The sequence below is a fragment of the Saccopteryx bilineata genome, chromosome 4 (assembly GCF_036850765.1).
Source record: "Saccopteryx bilineata isolate mSacBil1 chromosome 4, mSacBil1_pri_phased_curated, whole genome shotgun sequence".
In the NCBI taxonomy this organism is placed as follows: domain Eukaryota; kingdom Metazoa; phylum Chordata; class Mammalia; order Chiroptera; family Emballonuridae; genus Saccopteryx; species Saccopteryx bilineata.
In genome coordinates, this window is record NC_089493.1 from 195450817 (window position 1) to 195469578 (window position 18762).

Consider the following 18762-nt stretch of genomic DNA (forward strand, 5'->3'; position numbering starts at 1 on the left):
CTGGAAAGGCGCCGCTGTCTGTGGGGCTCGCTCGTGCCGCCTGCGGCTGGGAGGCTGCGCTGACTTTGGCATGCCCACATGGCAGCTTCTCTAAGGAGAGCCACATGTCTGGCTGCCTGCTCTCCCAAGGAAGCCCCGAGGGAAGCAGCGAGGCCTGGTCTCCCGAATAATGTCTGCCATGACTGCAGACACCCCCCCGCCCCGGCCTGCGGCTGTAGTCTGCTGCTTCTCCGCGGCCCCGCCCGGCTCCAGCACACCACGACGCGGGAGGCACAGTGTCTGTCTGCGGTGTATTCTGGTCACGCGGCGCGCACCAGCTGGCACACAGCTAGGAGCCTATAGAGGTGCAGTCACTTCCTCAAAGGGGCCTGCGTGCCCAAAGTGTGACAGGCAACATCCTAGGTGCCAGGGAGATTGCTAAACAAGACTGGGTCCCACCATACAATTTTAGGGAGCAACACTGCTGTCTATGGATTGCTGCTGCTGCTGCCATTTTAAAATGTGACTCTGCTGTCACATGTCACTTACTGTTGACACCACCCAGGTCTGTGGTGCCCTGATTTCCTTCCCAGAGCCTACCCTGCGGGCTCCCAAGGCCTCTCACTCCCTGTCTCCGCATGGCTCGGACAGACAGAGACTACATACCCAGTTCTTCCTTTCCATGAAGCTACTTCATTTACTTCTTTTACCTAAAAGTAAAAACTAAGAGAGACTGCTTTTTTACCTCGATGTCATCAATAAGTTCCTTTTTTCTTCGGCGAATGTCTAAAAGTTCTTCCCTCTCTTCTAAGGAGAGGTCTTCAGGCACTGGAAGAAAAAAAAAAATCAAATTTAACAATGAAACGCCTCCACCGGAGAGCACCTTGGTGAGGTCTGGGAGGCGGGAGACGGGCCGTGAGCACCTTGGTGAGGTCTGGGAGGCGGGAGACGGGCCGTGAGCACCTTGGTGAGGTCTGGGAGGCGGGAGACGAGGCGGGAGACGGGCCGTGAGCAGGGCAGCGGCCTGCAAGCAGGCCCTCACCCCAGGGAGCCGGCACGGCGGCGCTGCTTAGGACGGAAAAACCACCTAAATCCCACCAGCGAGAAAGGGACAACTGACAGTATTTATAAAACCGAATCCCACACAATTAGGAAAAGAATTAAAAGGCTGAACTGAGACGATCAACACAGATGAGCCTCACAAATAAAAACAGCCGACAAGAGCAAGCTTCGGACTCCGCTGCGGGTGCCACCTGTCCCAGAGGGCAGAAAGCCGCACGCCCTCTGTAACCGTGTGGCAATGTGTGTAGCATTACAGCAGGGCATAGAAGAGTGCACAGGAGGGATAAACAACAACTTCTTGACGGTGCTTCCTTCTGAAAAGGCAGGGGTGGGCGGAAACGCATCCCAGAGGCGGCCGGAGTTTCAGTGCAGTGCGTGGATATTCGCTGGATTTTTTCATTCACACAGAGTTGTTCATAAGAGCCTCTTACTGATTAACCTCGGCAGCACTTTACATTCCTACTACGTCTGTATTTCCTCTTTTCTTTGATTAGAGTCATGCACTGCTTAGGGATAGGGGAGTCCTTTTTCCACTGGGGAACCCGTACTGGCGTTGGGGCTTCCTTAGACCAAGAGAATGTGGCCCAAGCGACACTGTGCAGGATCCAGAAGCGTTGCTATCCTGAAACCCTGAGCCTTGTGTTCTGGAGAAGCCCGGCCAGCAAACGTGAGAAGGAAGCTGCTGCGGACAGGAACCACATGCAGAGAGAGTCCCAGACGTCCCAGGGTTCCAGCCGCCTCGGCCAAGGCCCCAGACAGGTAGGTGAGTGAGGTCAGCTGGGAGGAGCTCAGCCCGCCCGACCTGTCACTGCCTGCGTCCACACAGAGGACCCAGACAAGAGCAGGCCCTGAACCGCAGCCAACACACAGAACCCAGGCGATAACCTAGTGATGTTTTAAGCCAATCACTTTGGAATACTTTGTTACGCGGTCATAAATAACTGATACATTTACAATGAACACAGATGGAAAACAGACCAAGGTTTAAAACCTGGACATAAAGAAACAAACGACGACAAAAAGTTACAAGAAGTATATTTAAAACATAAGAATAACTAATAATTGAAGATAAAAGGGTAGAGACTGATATACCAGACAAATCTTACTGAAAGTCGGTTCTGTTAAATTAATACAGGCAAAATAGATTAAGATAAAAATTCACTAAATAATGGCATATTATTCAGTTAATCACAGAACTAACAAGTCTGAATTTATTTTCATCTAACAAAATGTCCCCCAAATATATCAAACAGAAATCGGCAGATGTGCCTGACCAGGCAGTGGAGCAGTGGATAGAGCGTTGGACTGGGATGTGGAGGACCCAGGTTTGAGACCCCGAGGTCACCAGCTTAGCGCAGGCTCATCTGGTTTGAGCAAAGCTCACCAGCTTGGACCCAAGGTCGCTGGCTCGAGCAAGGGGTTACTCGGACTGCTGAAGGCCCACAGTCAAGGCACATATGAGAAAGCAATCAATGAACAACTAAGGTGCTGCAACACACAATGAAAAACTAATGATTGATGCTTCTCATCTCTCCATTCCTGTCTGTCTGTCCCTGTCTATCCCTCTCTCTGACTCTCTCTGTCTCTGAAAAAAAAAAAAAAAAAGAAAAAAATTGGCAGATGTACATGTAAAAATGGCCTTTTTCTATTAAAGGCAAAAAAGTGGGGGGGGATATAGATTTGACTAATACAATTAACAAGCTTGAACTAATGGACATAATATGCTTCATCAATTTAAAGATGCACATTTAAAACATCTCTGAAATCAACTGTGACATATATAGGTCGCTGCCTCCATATCTGTGGATGTGCTTATTATTGCCTGAAAAAAACAGAACTGCTCCTCCTTGATGTTTCTGTCACAAACACAGTCTGAGAACCAACCAGCCGATGAAACAGTAAGGGCCTGTTTGGTTAATGCTTCAAACCTCCCCTGACACCTGGTAAGACCAGGAAAGTCTCAGCATAAGAACCTGCAGAATCTGAAATACCCCAGAAACAAGAAAGGAGCTTTCTTTTAAGAAATACTGTGTCATCCAGGCCTTTGGTGGCACAGGGGACAATACTGTGCAGAAAAATACAGATACAACTCCAGAGAAGAGAAATTCCGAGGATGGGGCTCTGGCTGGGAAGTTTCACCTGGACCAGCTTATTTTGCTTTTTATACACACACACAATAGTGAGGCTTCATAAAAGTCAATGTTGAAATACATACATTTAAAGGACTCTTTCAATCAGTAATAGTAAAAATCCTAAGGGAGAAGAAATTGTCTAATTTTACTGGCGGCTCTTCTCAGTGGAACATAAAATATAAGGATGCATCTTATGATTGATGGACATGGACGCGATCAGATCACTATACCCAACAGCTGTGCCCCGCACACTCTTCCAGGGCACACGGAATGTTTCCGCATCCTGGTCCATTAAAATAGAATCTCAATATACCACACAGGACTGGTGTGGTGGATGGATACAGTGGTGGACGGATACAGTGGTGGATGGATACAGTGACTGGGTTTGCTCACTGGGGGGGTGTCACTGTAAAGCAGAGCCTAGAAGCTCTTTTACAGTTGGGCTTCTTTTATTTTATTTTGTTTTTTATTTTTTTGTATTTTTCCGAAGCTGGAAACGGGGAGAGACAGTCAGACAGACTCCCGCATGCGCCCGACCGGGATCCACCCGGCACGCCCACCAGGGGGCGCTGCTCTGCCCCTCCGGGGCATCGCTCTGTTGCGACCAGAGCCACTCTAGCGCCTGGGGCAGAGGCCAAGGAGCCATCCCCAGTGCCCGGGCCATCTTTGCTCCAATGGAGCCTCGCAGTGGGAGGAGAAGAGAGAGAGAAGGAGAGGGGGAGGGGTAGAGAAGCAGATGGGCGCTTCTCCTGTGTGCCCTGGCCGGGAATCAAACCCGGGACTTCTGCACGCCAGGTCGACGCTCTACCACTGAGCCAACCGGCCAGGGCCTTATTTTCTTTTTTAAATTTTATTTATTGATTTTACAGAGAGAGGAGAGGAGAGAACAAGAAGTATCAAGTCATAGTTGCTTCACTTTAGTTGTTCATTGCTTGTTGTATTTGCCTTGACTGGGCAAGCCCAGGGTTTTGAACCGGCAACCTCAGCGTTCCAAGTCAATGCTCTATCCACCGCACCACCACAGGTCAGGCACAGTTGGGCTTCTTAAGATGAATCGGTACCCACGGGACCCACTGCACAGGACCCCAAGGCAGAAGCGAAGCAGAGATCCTTCTCCTGCCTGTTCATAAAGGCTGCTTCATGGGACTGAGGGGTCTTGATCCAGACTGCAGACCCCACCCGAGTCGTGGGTACACACAGAACCCAGTGAGCCCAGGGTCGTCTGGCAGGATTCGTTTAGTGACTCAGTTCTGGAGACCAGGAGAGCTCACTCCTCTAGCTACTCCAGGGCTACTGGGAGCACACAGTTCTCTACCGCAGCCTCCCTGCCTGCTCCCAATGCTCGGACTGCTTTACGCTTCTGCAGCGGAACACTTCACTGAAACAACTGCTATCATAAAGACCACACTCTCTGACCAGAGGGCAATTAAACTGGAAATCAGTGCCAAGACAATGACTAGGAAAACCCATTTGTCTGGAAATTAAGAAACACAATTCTAAAGAATGCACTGCTCAAAGAAGATACAAAGTAAATCAGAAAGTACTGAGAATGATGAATGATGATGAAAATACTATGTATCACTCCTTGTATGCTATAGCTAAAGCAATATCTAGAAATTCCCAACCGAAAATGCTTATTTTAGACAATTACTAAGTTGAAAATATTAAGCTAAGCATTCACCTTTAAAATTTTGTTAAGTAAGTTTAAACCCAGAGGAGAATACAGAAAAGAATTCATTTCTAAAATGCAACGAAGTGCAGCCACGCTGGCAAACTGCTGGGCAGTTCCTGCAAAGGGGACCACAGGGTTTGTGCATGACCCAGTGATTCCTCCTCTATGTAATATGCCCAGGGAATGGAAACCACGCAAAAACTGGTGCCTGAAGGTTCACAGCAGCACTACACACATGAGCCCGAAGGTGGAAACCACCCACACGTCCATGGTGGATGAGTGGACAAAGGGCGGGCTAGCCCTACAATGGAACATTACTCAGCCATAAAAAGTAACAAAGCACTGATAACGGTATCCTAAGTGAACAAAGGAAGCAAAAAAGACCCCGCATACTGTGTGATTCCATTTACAGGAAACGTCCAGAACAGGCCAAGAACAGACAGAACAAATCTGTGGTGACAGAAATCAGAACAGTGGTTGACCTGAGGGGAGGAAGGGGCAGGGTACTGAGTGACAAAGGACAAGGACACGCTTCTCCCTAACCCTCTGGAGGGAGCCCAGCCCAGCCAACACCTCTCTATCGGGGACCAAGTTTGTGGTCATTTGTTAGAGCGGCCACAGGAAATAAGTACAAATTTTCATACCTGGAAGTAGGGTGTCGCTGTAACCAATACCCAAAAATGTGAAAGTGACATCTGAATTGAATGGTAGAAAAGAACTATTTCAGCGAGGTCATTTCTGAGGAAAGTGCACCTTTAGCATGTACAGCCTGGTTTTCCATTGCTGCTTTTGGTAAAATGCCAAGAGGAAAGAGATACTGAGAGAAAAACGGCTATGCAAAAAGGAACTAGGTCTTAATGATATGGGAAATTTGCATCCTACCCAGATTGCAAAAGAGAATAAAGTTAGGAGGTTCGCTGTCAGGAAAGTGTGCTCTAAAGAGAAAGCCAAAGGGGTGGCTGGCCAGTGTCTTGCTAATAATGCTTGGGAAGAAATAAAAAGACAGTGTTCCTTCTCACAGAAGGCTCTTTGAAGAAATTAAGCCAGTCACTCATGAACACTTTCAACCACCTCAGCAGAACTCAGCATACAGGACAGACATACAGAGGGCCCTCCTGTCTAATAAGGTGAAATACGCAGGAGACCCACAAGGTTTGCGAGACTGTCATACCAGCAGGCACACTGCTAGCTTGGAATGAAAAAGAGAGGGGACAGGCCCTGGCCGGTTGGCTCAGTGGTAGAGCGTCGGCCTGGCGTGCAAAAGTCCCAGGTTCGATTCCCAGCTAGGGCACACAGGAGGAGCGCCCATCTGCTTCTCCACCCCTCCTCCTCTCCTTCGTCTCTGTCTCTCTCTTCCCCTCCCACAGCTGAGGCTCCATTGGAGCAAAAGATGGCCCAGGCGCTGGAGTGGCTCTGGTTGCGACAGAACAACACCCCGGATGGGCAGAGCATCGCCCCCTGGTGGACGTGACAGGTGGATCCCGGTCGGGCGCGTGTGGGAGTCTGTCTGACTGCCTCCCCATTTCCAGCTTCAGAAAAATACAAAAAAAGAAAAAGAAAGAGAGAGGGGACAAAATAAAAGAAAGCTGTCAGACATAATGCTCTACAGACAGGAAAGAAGCTGATAAAACTACTCAACTGCAAACACATGATCAAGAACAAGCGAAGACGACTTTGAGGACAGAGCTTTGGGCCGACAGGGTCCAGTCCCACGCCACAGAGCATTACTGCACGGCCTTGAGACCGAGTAAAGCATGCTTGGTCAAATTTTGAAATTGCTTGGGACCAGTGACACTCCTCCCTCCCTTTCATTTTTCTCATTTTTGGAATGGGAATGTAACTGCTGTCCTATGCCTGTCCCACCACTGTATTCGGGGAACAGATGACCTGTTTTCTAACTTTCCAGAGCTCTCTCAAGAGATGAAGAGGAATTTTGCCTCAGGATGGTTCATACCCAGAGACTCACTCATCCAAATCTGGTCGAGATGATAAAATTTGGGACCTTTGAGCTGATGAATTTAGATGAGATTTTTTTTTTTTTACTTTGACATGATGCTGTAATGGGTTGAAACTTTTCAGGATGTTGGAATGGGATAAATGTACTTTGCAAGTGGGACATGAATCTTTTGGTGAACTAATGACTCCCCAAAGATACAAAGGAACTAATATAAAACAAATTAAACTAACACAAACAAACACTAAGATAGATAATACCTGATGCATAAAACAAACCTTAATAAACTTAAAAGAACAAAAACCATATGCAGCATGTTCTCTGACCACAATGAAATCAAGCCAGAAATCAGTACCCCCAAAAAAAACGTAATAGGAAAGTCTCCAAATACTGGGAAACTAAACACACTTCTAAATTAATCCATGGGATAAAGGGAAATGAAGTCTCAAGGGAAATGAAAAACACACATTAAGCTGAGTAAAAATGAGAGTGCAACACATCAACATTTGTGAGGCATCTCAAAGGCCGTGCTGATCGGAAAATATACAGCACTAACATACTTACATTGGAGAAAAGTATTAAGTCAGTAAGTTTCATCCCCCCCAAAATAAAAGAGGAGCAAAATAAACCTAAAGCAAGAAAAAATAAGAAAATACAATAAGATGAAATGCACCCATTCCTTAAATAGCAAAACGACTAGCACTCACCCTAGATAAAATTGAGAATTTGAAGAGCCTAGAACATTTCAGAAAATTAAGTTTATAATTTAAAAGTCCCTTAAAAAAATATTAATTAATTAATTTCCCAGCCCTGGCCAGTTGGCTCAGTGGTAGAGCTTCAGCCCATTGTGTGGATGTCCAGGTTCGATTCCCAGTCAGGGCATACAGGAGAAGCGCCCATCTGCTTCTCCACCCCTCCCCCTCTCTCTTCCCCCCCCCCATTCCCCTCTTGCAGCCGTGGCTTGACTGAGCAAGTTGGCCCCAGGCGCTGAGGATGGCTCCATAGCCTCCACCTCAGGCACTAAGAAGAGCTTCGTTGTGGAGCAATAGAGTTAAGGAGCAACATCCTAGATGGGCAGAGCCTCACCCCCTAGTGGGCTTGCAGAGCTGATCCCTGTCAGGGTGCATGAGGGTGTCTGTCACTGCCTCCCCTCCTTTCACTGAAGAAAAAAAAACCCACAACAGTTAAAAAGCAAACAACCTAATTAGAAAATAGGCAAAATACATTTCATCAATGAGGCTGCACAGATGGCAAACAAGCACATAAAAAGATGTTCAATATGACTAGTCAGAAAAGGCAAATCAAGACCACTGTGACTAGAATCTATGTAAACACAATAAATTAAAAAAAAAAAAAGACCACCGTGAGATATTACTCACATCAATTAAAACAGCTAAAATAAAATATAGCAATAATACCAAAGGCCAGTGAGGACGTGAAGAATCTGAATTTCTCCTACACTGCTGGTGGGAAGGTAAAATGGTGCAGCGCTCTGGAAAAGTTTGGCCGTTTCTTACAAAAGTAAACATACACACACTTATCATATGACCCAGCAATATCACTCCTGGACGCTTATCCCAAAGCAAGACAAAGTTACGTCTACACACACAAAAAACCCTATACACAAATGTTCACAGCAATAGAAACAACCAGAGTGTCCTACAGTATGTGAGGAGATAAATAACCGGAGTACATCCATCCCGTGAAATATTCCTTACCCATAAAAATGAGTGAAATGCTGATACATGCAACAACGTGGATGGACTGTGAAAGCATTAGGCGGAGTGGGGGGAAAAAGCCAATCTCTAAAGGCAACATACTGTATGATTCATTCATATCACATTCCAAAACGACAGTATCACAAAGAAAAACAGGTTAGTTAATGCTGGAGTTCAGGCTGGCAGGGAAGTGAGCAGCAGGTGTGACACTACAGGGTGGCAGGAGGGAGACAGAGGTTTTTGTGGTGACAGAACAGTACTGTGTCTAGATTGCGGTAGTCGTTAAGATGACACAGACAGGGGAAGACACAGTAATAAGATAACAGACCTATACATACATACTGTACTGATGTCAATTACCTGACTTTGATAATGTATTACAGTTACATGAGATGTAACCAAGGAGAGAAAATGGGTGCTGGCAGGTGAAACCTCTCTGTACTATTATCTCTATGACTTCCTGCAAATGAACTCAAAATATAAAGTTAAACTTTTTTTTTTTTTTACATCACCTAAGGGAAAAAACCAGGTGTTCTCTACACCCCGGCGACTAAGCAGAAGAAGGGGTACACCCCTGATTTCCAGTTGCACGAGTCCCACGAACTACTCCCAAGAAAACTTGGCTCAAGAACAGACTGTGGTCTCTTCTGCCAGGGAGCTTATCACAGTGTCTGATGGGATGGGACCCATCAGAGGACCAATGAAACACCAGGCAGACTTTCAAAGACAGAACTGTCAAGGTCCATCTTCACTGAGTGACCATCAGGACTTGCACCTTCTAAAAACGTGACACTGAATGGGAAGGAGCAGGGGACAGCTAACCGTTATCTCTGTGCTCACAAGGGAAGGGCCTTGCCTTTTCATCATCGCATCCTTGTCACAGTGATGACATCCACTGGCCTGGAGGACCCAGTAACCTAAGGACATTCAAATATCTATGGAAGAAGCAGCCAGGTAAATGTTACATGAAGTGCTGACTCAAACTGAACCACTTCCCGATAGACTATTATAATTCACTCTAACAAAGAAATGTTCTACATTTTTGGGTGACGGTTAATTTTTATCTGACAGCACAGCTAATACAACAAAAGAACTTTCTAAAAGTAGAACCACACAACACTCTGTTTTACAATATTGTAATATTGTAAAACACTTTTTGGCAGCTTTTACTGATAGGCAAGTAATCTTCTCCATTATCTGAAGTAAGCAAAAGTGAAAAGTATTTCCACTTGGAGAGCAGGTACTGACACCCAGATGAATTCCCCGGAATTGCAAGAACAGATCACGTGTAACTACAGCAGTCAAAATCATTAAAACCCGAGGATGAGGCTAACACTGTCTTTTCAATTTCCAGATACATAATTCCCACCGATTCACAGCTCTACCCTTTTCACTCATTCTTGGAAATTTCCTATTGCACACAAAGCAAAAAAAAAAAAAAAAAAGCGCTCATGCAGAAAAAGCCAATGAGAAGCAGAAGAAAAAGCAGCAATGACCCCATCACAGAGATCACCACAGTTAACATTTCAAGGTCCACCCCTCCAGAAGAACACAGACGCACACAGAGACACGTATTTGTGGGACACTAACCACAGACTGATGGTGCGGGCAGCGTGTGTCCAGGTGGCACGCAGATGGTGTGGTGCGTCTCTACTGCCACTGCTCTCTTATAATTAGCAGCTCACTGGTCGCTTCTCCTCCTGACCACACAAACCTGGCACTTCATAAAATACCATTCTATGCTTTAAGACAACTCGGTAAAGGTACAGTAATCGATAAAAACAAAATAAAAATCTCATAAGGCTAAGACATGTCTAATATGAAAACTTAAGTTTCTTGGGTCACAATTTAACCTCAATCCTTCTTCGTTTATTTTAAATCAAAACTCATTCCCAAAGGGAAAAGACTGACTATACTTGATAAAGCAAATATTAATCTAAATTAGGAAGATCTAACAGAGAAAGCGGACATGCATCCGCTTAACTTGAAATGCCGACATTGTAAGCGATTTTCAAGCCCTCCAAACTTAGTTTACAAAAACCAGAGTGTGTTATTGTTGTTTAACAATATTGTAATGTTAGCTTTCCCAGGAGTCAGCAGTCAGTATGGAAATCAGGGACAGGCCTGCGGCTTTCAGTACAAGGGCCTACGTCCTTGTTTTTAAATTCCCTTCCTTCTCCAAAACTTCGTTCCTTAAGCCACACCCTCTCTTTTATCTTTAATTTTTCTCTTCCTGCTAGTTTCTTTCCATCAACTATAAACATAAACACATTCAGATCTCTCCCATCCCATCCCTGCTGAACCCACATTCCTTCAGCATTATCGCACAATCTCTTCTCTCCTCATGTAAACTATTAAGAGTATCTGCACTTGCGCACTGCTTCCTACACAAAGGCAGGTTATGTAAATACCATTAATAAGCCTGAGTCAGGAAGTATATACTGAAATGCACTGAAACTCTAACAACAACATGGTGCTGGTAAAAAAAAAACAACAACAAAAAAAAACAAAAACAGGTAGAAAGACCAATGGAACAGAATAGAGCCTTAAAACAGAATCATGTATTAAAAATATTTCAGAGAATAGTTTCTTCAACAAACGGTGCTGGGACAATTGAGTATCCACATGTAAAAGAGTGAGGATGAACCCCTACCTTGTACCATATCCAGAAATTAACTCAAAATGGATCAAAGGACTAAAATACAAAAAGCTAAAACCATAAAAATCCTAGAAGAAAATGTTGGGGCAAATCTCATGATGCTGGATCGGGCAATGTCTTCTTAGCTAAGACATCAAAAGCACAAGCAACAGAAGAAAAAATAAATCTGACTTCAAAATTAAGAACTTTTGTGACTCAAAGGATACTACCTCAAGAAAGTAAAAAGGGCCCTGGCCGGTTGGCTCAGTGGTAGAGCGTCGGCCTGGCGTGCAGAAGTCCCAGGTTCGATTCCCGGCCAGGGCACACAGAAGCGCCCATTTGCTTCTCCACCCCTCCCCCTCTCCTTCCTCTCTGTCTCTCTCTTCCTCTCCCGCAGCCAAGGCTCCATTGGAGCAAAGATGGCCTGGGCGCTGGGGATGGCTCCTTGGCCTCTGCCCCAGGCGACAGAGCGATGCCCTGGAGGGGCAGAGCATCGCCCCTGGTGGGCGTGCCGGGTGGATCCCGGTCGGGCGCATGCGGGAGTCTGTCTGACTGTCTCTCCCCGTTTTCAGCTTCAGAAAAATACAAAAAAGAAACAAGAAAGTAAAAAGATAACCTACAGAATGGGAGAAAATATTTGCAAATCCTATCTGATTAGAATACATGAAGAATACACAAAGCCCTGGCCAGGTAGCTCAGTTGGTCAGAGCGCCACCCCGACATGCTGAGGTTGCCAGTTCTACCGCCAGTCAGGGCACATACAAGAACCAACCAATGACAGCATGACTGAGTGGAACAAGTTGATGTTTCTCCCTCTGTCTCTCTCTCTTTTCTTCTCTCTCTATAAAGAAAAAAAAAAATCAATAATAAAAAAATACATAAACTCTCCCAACTCAGTGACAAACAACCCAATTTACAGGGACAGAGAGAGTCAGAGAGAGGGATAGATAGGGACAGACAGACAGGAACAAAGAGATGAGAACCATCAATCACTAGTTTTTCATTGCAACACCTTAGTTGTTCATTGATTGCTTTCTCATATGTGCCTTGACCATAGGTCTTCAGCAGACCAAGTGACCCCTTGCTCAAGTCAGCGATCTTGGGTCCAAGCTGGTGAGCTTTGCTCAAACCAGATGAACCCACGCTCAAGCCGGTGACCTCAGGGTCTTGAACCTGGGTCCTCCTCATCCCAGTCCAATGCTCTATCCACTGCACCAACGCCCAGTCAGGCAACAACCTAATTTAGAATCAAAAGACCCTGGCCAGGTAGTTCAGTTGGTTGTAGCATTGTTCCAATACGCCAAGGCTGAGGGTTCGGTCCCCAGTCACACACAAGAATCAACCAGTGAATGCACAGAATTACAACAACAGATAGATATTTCTCTTTTTTCCTATCTCTCTCTCTATAAAATCAATAAATAGAAACCTTTCTAATTAAAAATTCAAAGGATGTGAATAGAATAGACATTTCTCTCAAGATATACAAATAACCGACAAGCACATTGAAAAGATGCTCAATGTCACTAGGAAATGCAAATCAAAACCACAATGCGATTGCACTTCATACTAGAGGGGCTATAACATTTTTAAAATAATATTAACTTGTTGGCAAGGATGTGGAGAAATTGGAACCTTTGTCCTTTGCTAGTGGGAATGCAAACTGGTTCAGTAGCTCTGGAAGACATTTTAGCAGTTGCTAAAAAATTTCTAAACATAGAATTACCATATGACCCAGCAATACTTAAAACAAACAAATACTGTTCCTGAATGTTCATAGGGGCACTATTTTTTTTTTTCCTGAAGTTGGAAACCGGGAGCAGTCAGACAGACTCCCGCATGCGCCCGACCGGGATCCACCCGGCACGCCCACCAGGGGGCGATGCTCTGCCCATCTAGGGCATCGCTCTGTTGCACCCAGAGCCATTCTAGTGCCTGAGGCAGAGGACACAGAGCCATCCTCAGCGTCCGGGCCAACTTTCCTCCAATGGAGCCTTGGCTGCGGGAGGGGAAGAAAGAGACAGAGAGGAAGGAGAGGGGGAGGGGTGGAGAAGCAGATGGGTGCTTCTCCTGTGTGCCCTGGCCAAGAATTGAACCTGGGACTCCTGCACGCCAGGCTGATGCTCTACCACTGAGCCAACCAGCCAAGCCCGGGGCACTATTTATAATGTTGATGAACATTTAGGTGGAAACAACCCAAATGTTCATCAACAGAAGAATGAGCAAACAAGTTGTGGTATATCTATACAAGGGAGTATTATTTGGAAAAAAGAAAAAAAAAAGAATTACTGACACCTGCTACAAGATAGATGAACCTTAAATTCATGCTAAGAGAAGAAAGCCAGGTGCCAGAGACCACCCACTGTAGGATTCCATTTATGTTATATGTCCAGGAAAGGCACATCTACAGAGACAAAGAAATTAGTGGCTGGGCAGGTAGAATTGACAGAACAGGCTGAGGGGTCTTGTCAGAGAGATGAAAACGTCCTAAAACTGAGCGGGTGATGTTTGCACGACTCTGTCAATTCACTGAAAGTCATGGGGTTGTACAGTTTAACTGGGTGGATTTTATGGTGTATCAATTGTACCCTCCATAAAGCGGTTAGGAAAAACAAGGGTTTGGGCCAGTCTTTCCGTTCTGGAATCCCAGCATCCAGAACCCTCAGTCCCCACCCTGCATCGTGGGCCTGGTTTTCATGTTCACTTCCTGCATTTTCCAGCAGAAATAAAAATAACTAGACCAGCACACAATGCACAATGGTGGGCCCCAAACAAATTCTTTTTTTTTTTTTTTTTTTGCATTTTTCCAAAGCTGGAAACAGGGAGACAGTCAGACAGACTCTCGCATGCGCCCGACCGGGATCCACCCGGCATGCCCACCAGGGGGCGATGCTCTGCCCATCTTGGGGCGTCGCTCTGCAGCAATCAGAGCCATTCTAGCACCTGAGGCAAGGCCACAGAGCCATCCTCAGCGCCCGGGCAAACTCTGCTCCAGTGGAGCCTCGGCTGCAGGAGGGGAAGAGAGAGACAGAGAGGAAGGAAAAGGGGAAGGGTGGAGAAGCAGATGGGCGCTTCTCCTGTGTGCTCTGGCTGGGAATTGAACCCGGGACTCCTGCACGCCAGGCCAATGCTCTACCACTGAACCAACCAGCCAGTGCCCCAAACAAATTCTAAACCCGTGATTAGCCTGTCAAATTTTGAACAGCATGCCTAATATTAATAAAGTGTGAATTACAAGAGAAATAAAAACAAAAGTATTACCTAGGTTACGCTATCCAACAAGATGTATCACATGTCCAATGAACTGTTCACAGAAACTGCTCGGGGTGCAAAGATCAAGCTATGGGATAAATATTTTCCAAATGGGGCTTATCTCACTATGTAACCTGCAAAAATTACAAGTGGAGAAAATCTATGTTGGAAACTTTTAAAAGAAAAAAAGTGCCTGACCAGGCGGTGGTGCAGTGGATAGAGCGTCGGACTGGGATGTGGAGGACCAAGGTTCGAGACCCCGAGGTTGCCAACTTGAGCACAGGCTCATCTGGTTTGAGCAAAGCTCATCAACTTGGACCAAAGGTCGCTGGCTCGAGCAAGGGGTTACTCGGTCTGCTGTAACCCCATGGTCAAGGCACATATGAGAAATCAATCAATGAACAACTAAGGTGTCACAATGAAAAACTAATGATTGATGCTTCTCATCTCTCCGTTCCTATCTGTCTGCTGTCCCTGTCTATCCCTCTCTCTGACTCTCTGTCTCTATAAAAAAAGGAAAAAGAAAAAATGTAATTTTTTCTAAACAAAGAAAAGGTGATGAGAAATGTTCATCACAAGGTGGCCCAGAACGTCACCCAGCGTCCCCAGCCTGACAGATCTCCCCAGGCCGAGAGGCAGTACTGGGACAAGCCTGCCTGCACCTGGCTTGTGCTTGCAGCTGGACGAATAGGACCGTGCTCAGCGTGTCCCCCACACCTGCCACAGGGCCATACCCACGACACCCCGCGGAAGCGGTGCACACACTTGCCCATTCCTGTGGGGAGCCCGCGCCAGACTTCCACCTTCATAGGAGACCCAGCTGAACCACATCTGACACCGTGCTTCCTGTTCCCAAACATCTACAAGGTGGAAGGCCGAGGAATTTCATGTGAAATGAGGGTGAGGCCTGGGGAGGACTGAGGGCTATTTTAGGGCAAAGCAGGCAAACCCAGGAAAATCCATGTGGTTTTTGTCTCCCCATCCAGGAAGAAATGCACAGCCAACGGTCTGGGTGGAAAACCCCAGCCAGAGGGAGCCTCGGCCGGCCAGGGTCCTAGCAACCTTCCCGTTACCTCCTGCTGTTTCAGCCCAGCTTGTCAGCATCTCCAAGTAAAACAAGAGGACGTGTCAGAGGTCATGAGAACTTGACAGTTCCTTAGGACATAAGGTGGGCAAGGCAAGTAGGCTGGCACTGGATAGAGTCCCCCAGATGGGTCAAGAAAGAGGGCAGAGCTGGCACATGGGTGTGCTCACCCTCTCCGCTAAGCCCAGGAAATGACAGGAAAGGTTTAATTTTTTAGTTTTTTATTTTTTTACAGAGACAGAGAGTCAGAGAGAGGGACAGACAGGGACAGACAGACAGGAACAGAGAGAGATGAGAAACATCAATCATCAGTTTTTCGTTGCGACACCTTAGTTGTTCATTGATTGCTTTCTCATATGTGCCTTGACTGGGGGGCTACAGCAGACCGAGTGACCTGTTGCTCGAGCCAGCGACCTTGGGCTCAAGCTGGTAAGCCTTGCTCAAACCAGATGAGCCTGCGCTCAAGCTGGCGACCTCGGGGTCTCGAACCTGGGTCCTCCGCATCCCAGTCCGATGTTCTATCCACTGTGCAACTGCCTGTGGATAGAGCAGGAGATGTTTTAAAATAGGGAGAAATCACTAACAGCCTAGAAATGCTGAAACCGCTACAAAAAAAAAAAAAAGAAGAAGAAAGTGGATAGGAACAGATTGAAGGAGAAATCAAATTCAAGGGAAAACCGAAAGCAGTAACACAGCTGCGAGCTCAAATGGTAAAGGAGTTTTAAGTCTCGAGTCAGTGAATATGCAAACGGTTCAAGAGGAGAGTCAAGTAGTACAGACAGGCTTATAATGAAAAACATATGACCAGCTCCATAGATGGAAAACAGCATTTGATACAATTTAACAGCCCTTCCTAATTTAAAAAAAAAAATGAAATGAACTAAGAATAGATTTCTTAACCTAGTGAAAGATCTGTGACAGAAACCGACCACAAACGTCACACTCGGAACGAGGGTGCCACCGTCACGACGGCTGCTCGACACAGAAGGCCTCGCAGCCTCTCCATCAACCAAGTTTTCCATAATTAGCACATTTGTATTTCCCCACCCAAACGCTGCTGAATTCTCTGTGTCTCTTCCAAGCCAACGATATCTTATACACTTTATTGAAAATGTTATGATTCCTCAAGCAGGAAACTGAACCGCGAAGGTGAACAAGCAATCTTCTGGGACCTGCGTGGAAGGAGGGTGTAGAAGCAGTCACTTCCTCGGGGAACACGGACTCAGATTCTCTGACTTAGGAAAGTATTTGTTAGTAATGGGCGTGGGTGTGAAAATGTGACGCTTCTGCTTGTCAAGCCCCTGCTGCCGGCCCATCACCTCTGTCCTGCTGCAGAGGCAGGTGACAGAGAACAGATCACACAGCACATCTGGAAAGGAAGCAGTGTGTCCCTGCCTCACATACATTTGCTTCAGAACTCATCCTTTTCTGTGTCCATGGGACAGAAGGACACACTTCACATGCCCTCTGTCCAGGCTCTGTTCAAAATCCTTAGCTCCAACAGGGAGTATTTGGGGGAGGGACAGGGCTGGAAAGAAGTCTTTGTGAGGGAAGAATTGGGTTCCCAAGTTGTGTGGGAGAGTGGGATTCAGGGGTCAGGCCACACTGAAAGGGCTGTGCTGGCAGCAAAGAGACTCCCCCCAAATGACCTTAAAAATAAAAAAAATGAGCAATTTTAAAGCGAGGAGAGAAGGCAAAAGAACTTCTGATCTGCATCCAGACCATGCTCAACTTTCACATTTAGCTTCTGGCAATCTGGCCGTTGCCCTCTGAGAAGTGTGGTCCCCCTCTGTCTCTCTATCCACCCCTCCCACTGGCCAGAGCCGCGGGATTCCCTCACACTCTGGTTTTAAGAATGTAAAACCGCCCGTGTTTATAGGTTTCCCCTTCCACTCTGTCTTCTCTTCTTTTCCTTTATTCCAGCGAGGGGAAAAAGCACCTCATTTGTTTGACACTACTTGGGAACTGGTGTGTCGCTGAGGACGCAGGGACAGGAAGGCATGAGACACCGTGCCGCCCGGCTGAGACCCTTTGTGCCGAAGGCTCTGGAACGCACACACACGGGACACAGAGAGCTGCTGTGTGCACACAACGACTGCACGTCCTTGGAGCAGCCACAGATGTCGAACAGCTGTCCGGCAGCAGGAGAAAACAGTGGAAAAGATAAAACTTGAACCAGCCAAAGCAGTGGTCGGCAAACCGCGGCTCGCGAGTCACATGGGGCTCTTTAGCCCCTTGAGTGTGGCTCTTCCACAAAGTGCCACGTGCGGGTGCTACCTCGATAAGGAATGTACCTACCTATATAGTTTAAGATTAAACAATTTGGCCCTCAAAAGAAATTTCAATCGTTGTACTGTTGTTGATACTTGGCTCTGTAGACTAATGAGTTTGCCGACCACTGAGCCAAAGAAAGTGCAGCGGGAATCCAGGGAGGAAACGTGAGGTCATTCAGGGAAAGTCGGCCAGGTCGCCAGACTACCCCGACTGACGATTCAGATGTCAAAGCTGTTACGTCTGAATTTTAAATATGCCGCCAAATGGAAAAACGCTTCTGCTTCTACTTTTAAAAACACAGTTTTGCCAAGCAGACCCCAAGAAAATGCAACTCTGGGTTCACACCTCCACTCCACCCTTCTAGCCTTGCATAAACTATTTAATCTAGTTACACCTCAGTTTTCTCCTCTGTACAATGGAGCATACAGTGCCTAGAGGATTGTTGTGAGAATTACAAGTCAGCTACCACGCCAAATGCAAAGTGCTTAGCACAACCTCTGGCACATGGTAGATGATAAATGGTAACCGCTGGTATTGTTGCTATAGTTATTGTTATTACAACATCAATTACTATTAACATCCTTTACCTAGAAACTTACAGGAGTTTTTCTCCTTCAAGTAAAGACTCAGGCACCTAAAGGTAAAAATACCTATTCCCCCCCAAAAAATGAAAATTAAAATATCTAGCTCTGACCAGATAGCTCAGTTGGTTAGAGTGTCACCCCAATGCACAAAGGTTGAGGGTTCAATTCCTGGACACAGCACATACAGGAACAGATTGATGTTTCTTTCTGTTTCTCTCTGCCTTACTCTCTCTGTAAAATCAATAAGTAAGTTTAAAATAAGTAAATAGTAAAAATACCTATTCCCATTCTACCAAGCAGAAAAGAACTTTTGGGGGAGGTTTTTTTGGCTTTTTTTTTTTTTAATCTATAGAAAGCATCAAATGACAAATACAAACCCCAAAACGAAAGAAGTCAAAAATAAAAACTTGGAATCC

General features: G+C 46.1%; 1 protein-coding gene across 4 annotated transcripts in view; it reads right to left on the reverse strand.

Moving 5' to 3' along the window:
* CYTH3 (cytohesin 3) overlaps window positions 1–18762 on the reverse strand; it is a 65706-nt gene that overhangs the window by 17431 nt on the left and 29513 nt on the right. For all 4 annotated transcript variants that reach the window (XM_066273378.1, XM_066273379.1, XM_066273377.1 and 1 more), the window contains exon 2: window positions 725–807. In XM_066273378.1, the coding sequence (XP_066129475.1) occupies window positions 725–807 (83 nt within the window). The remainder of the gene's footprint in view (window positions 1–724; window positions 808–18762) is intronic.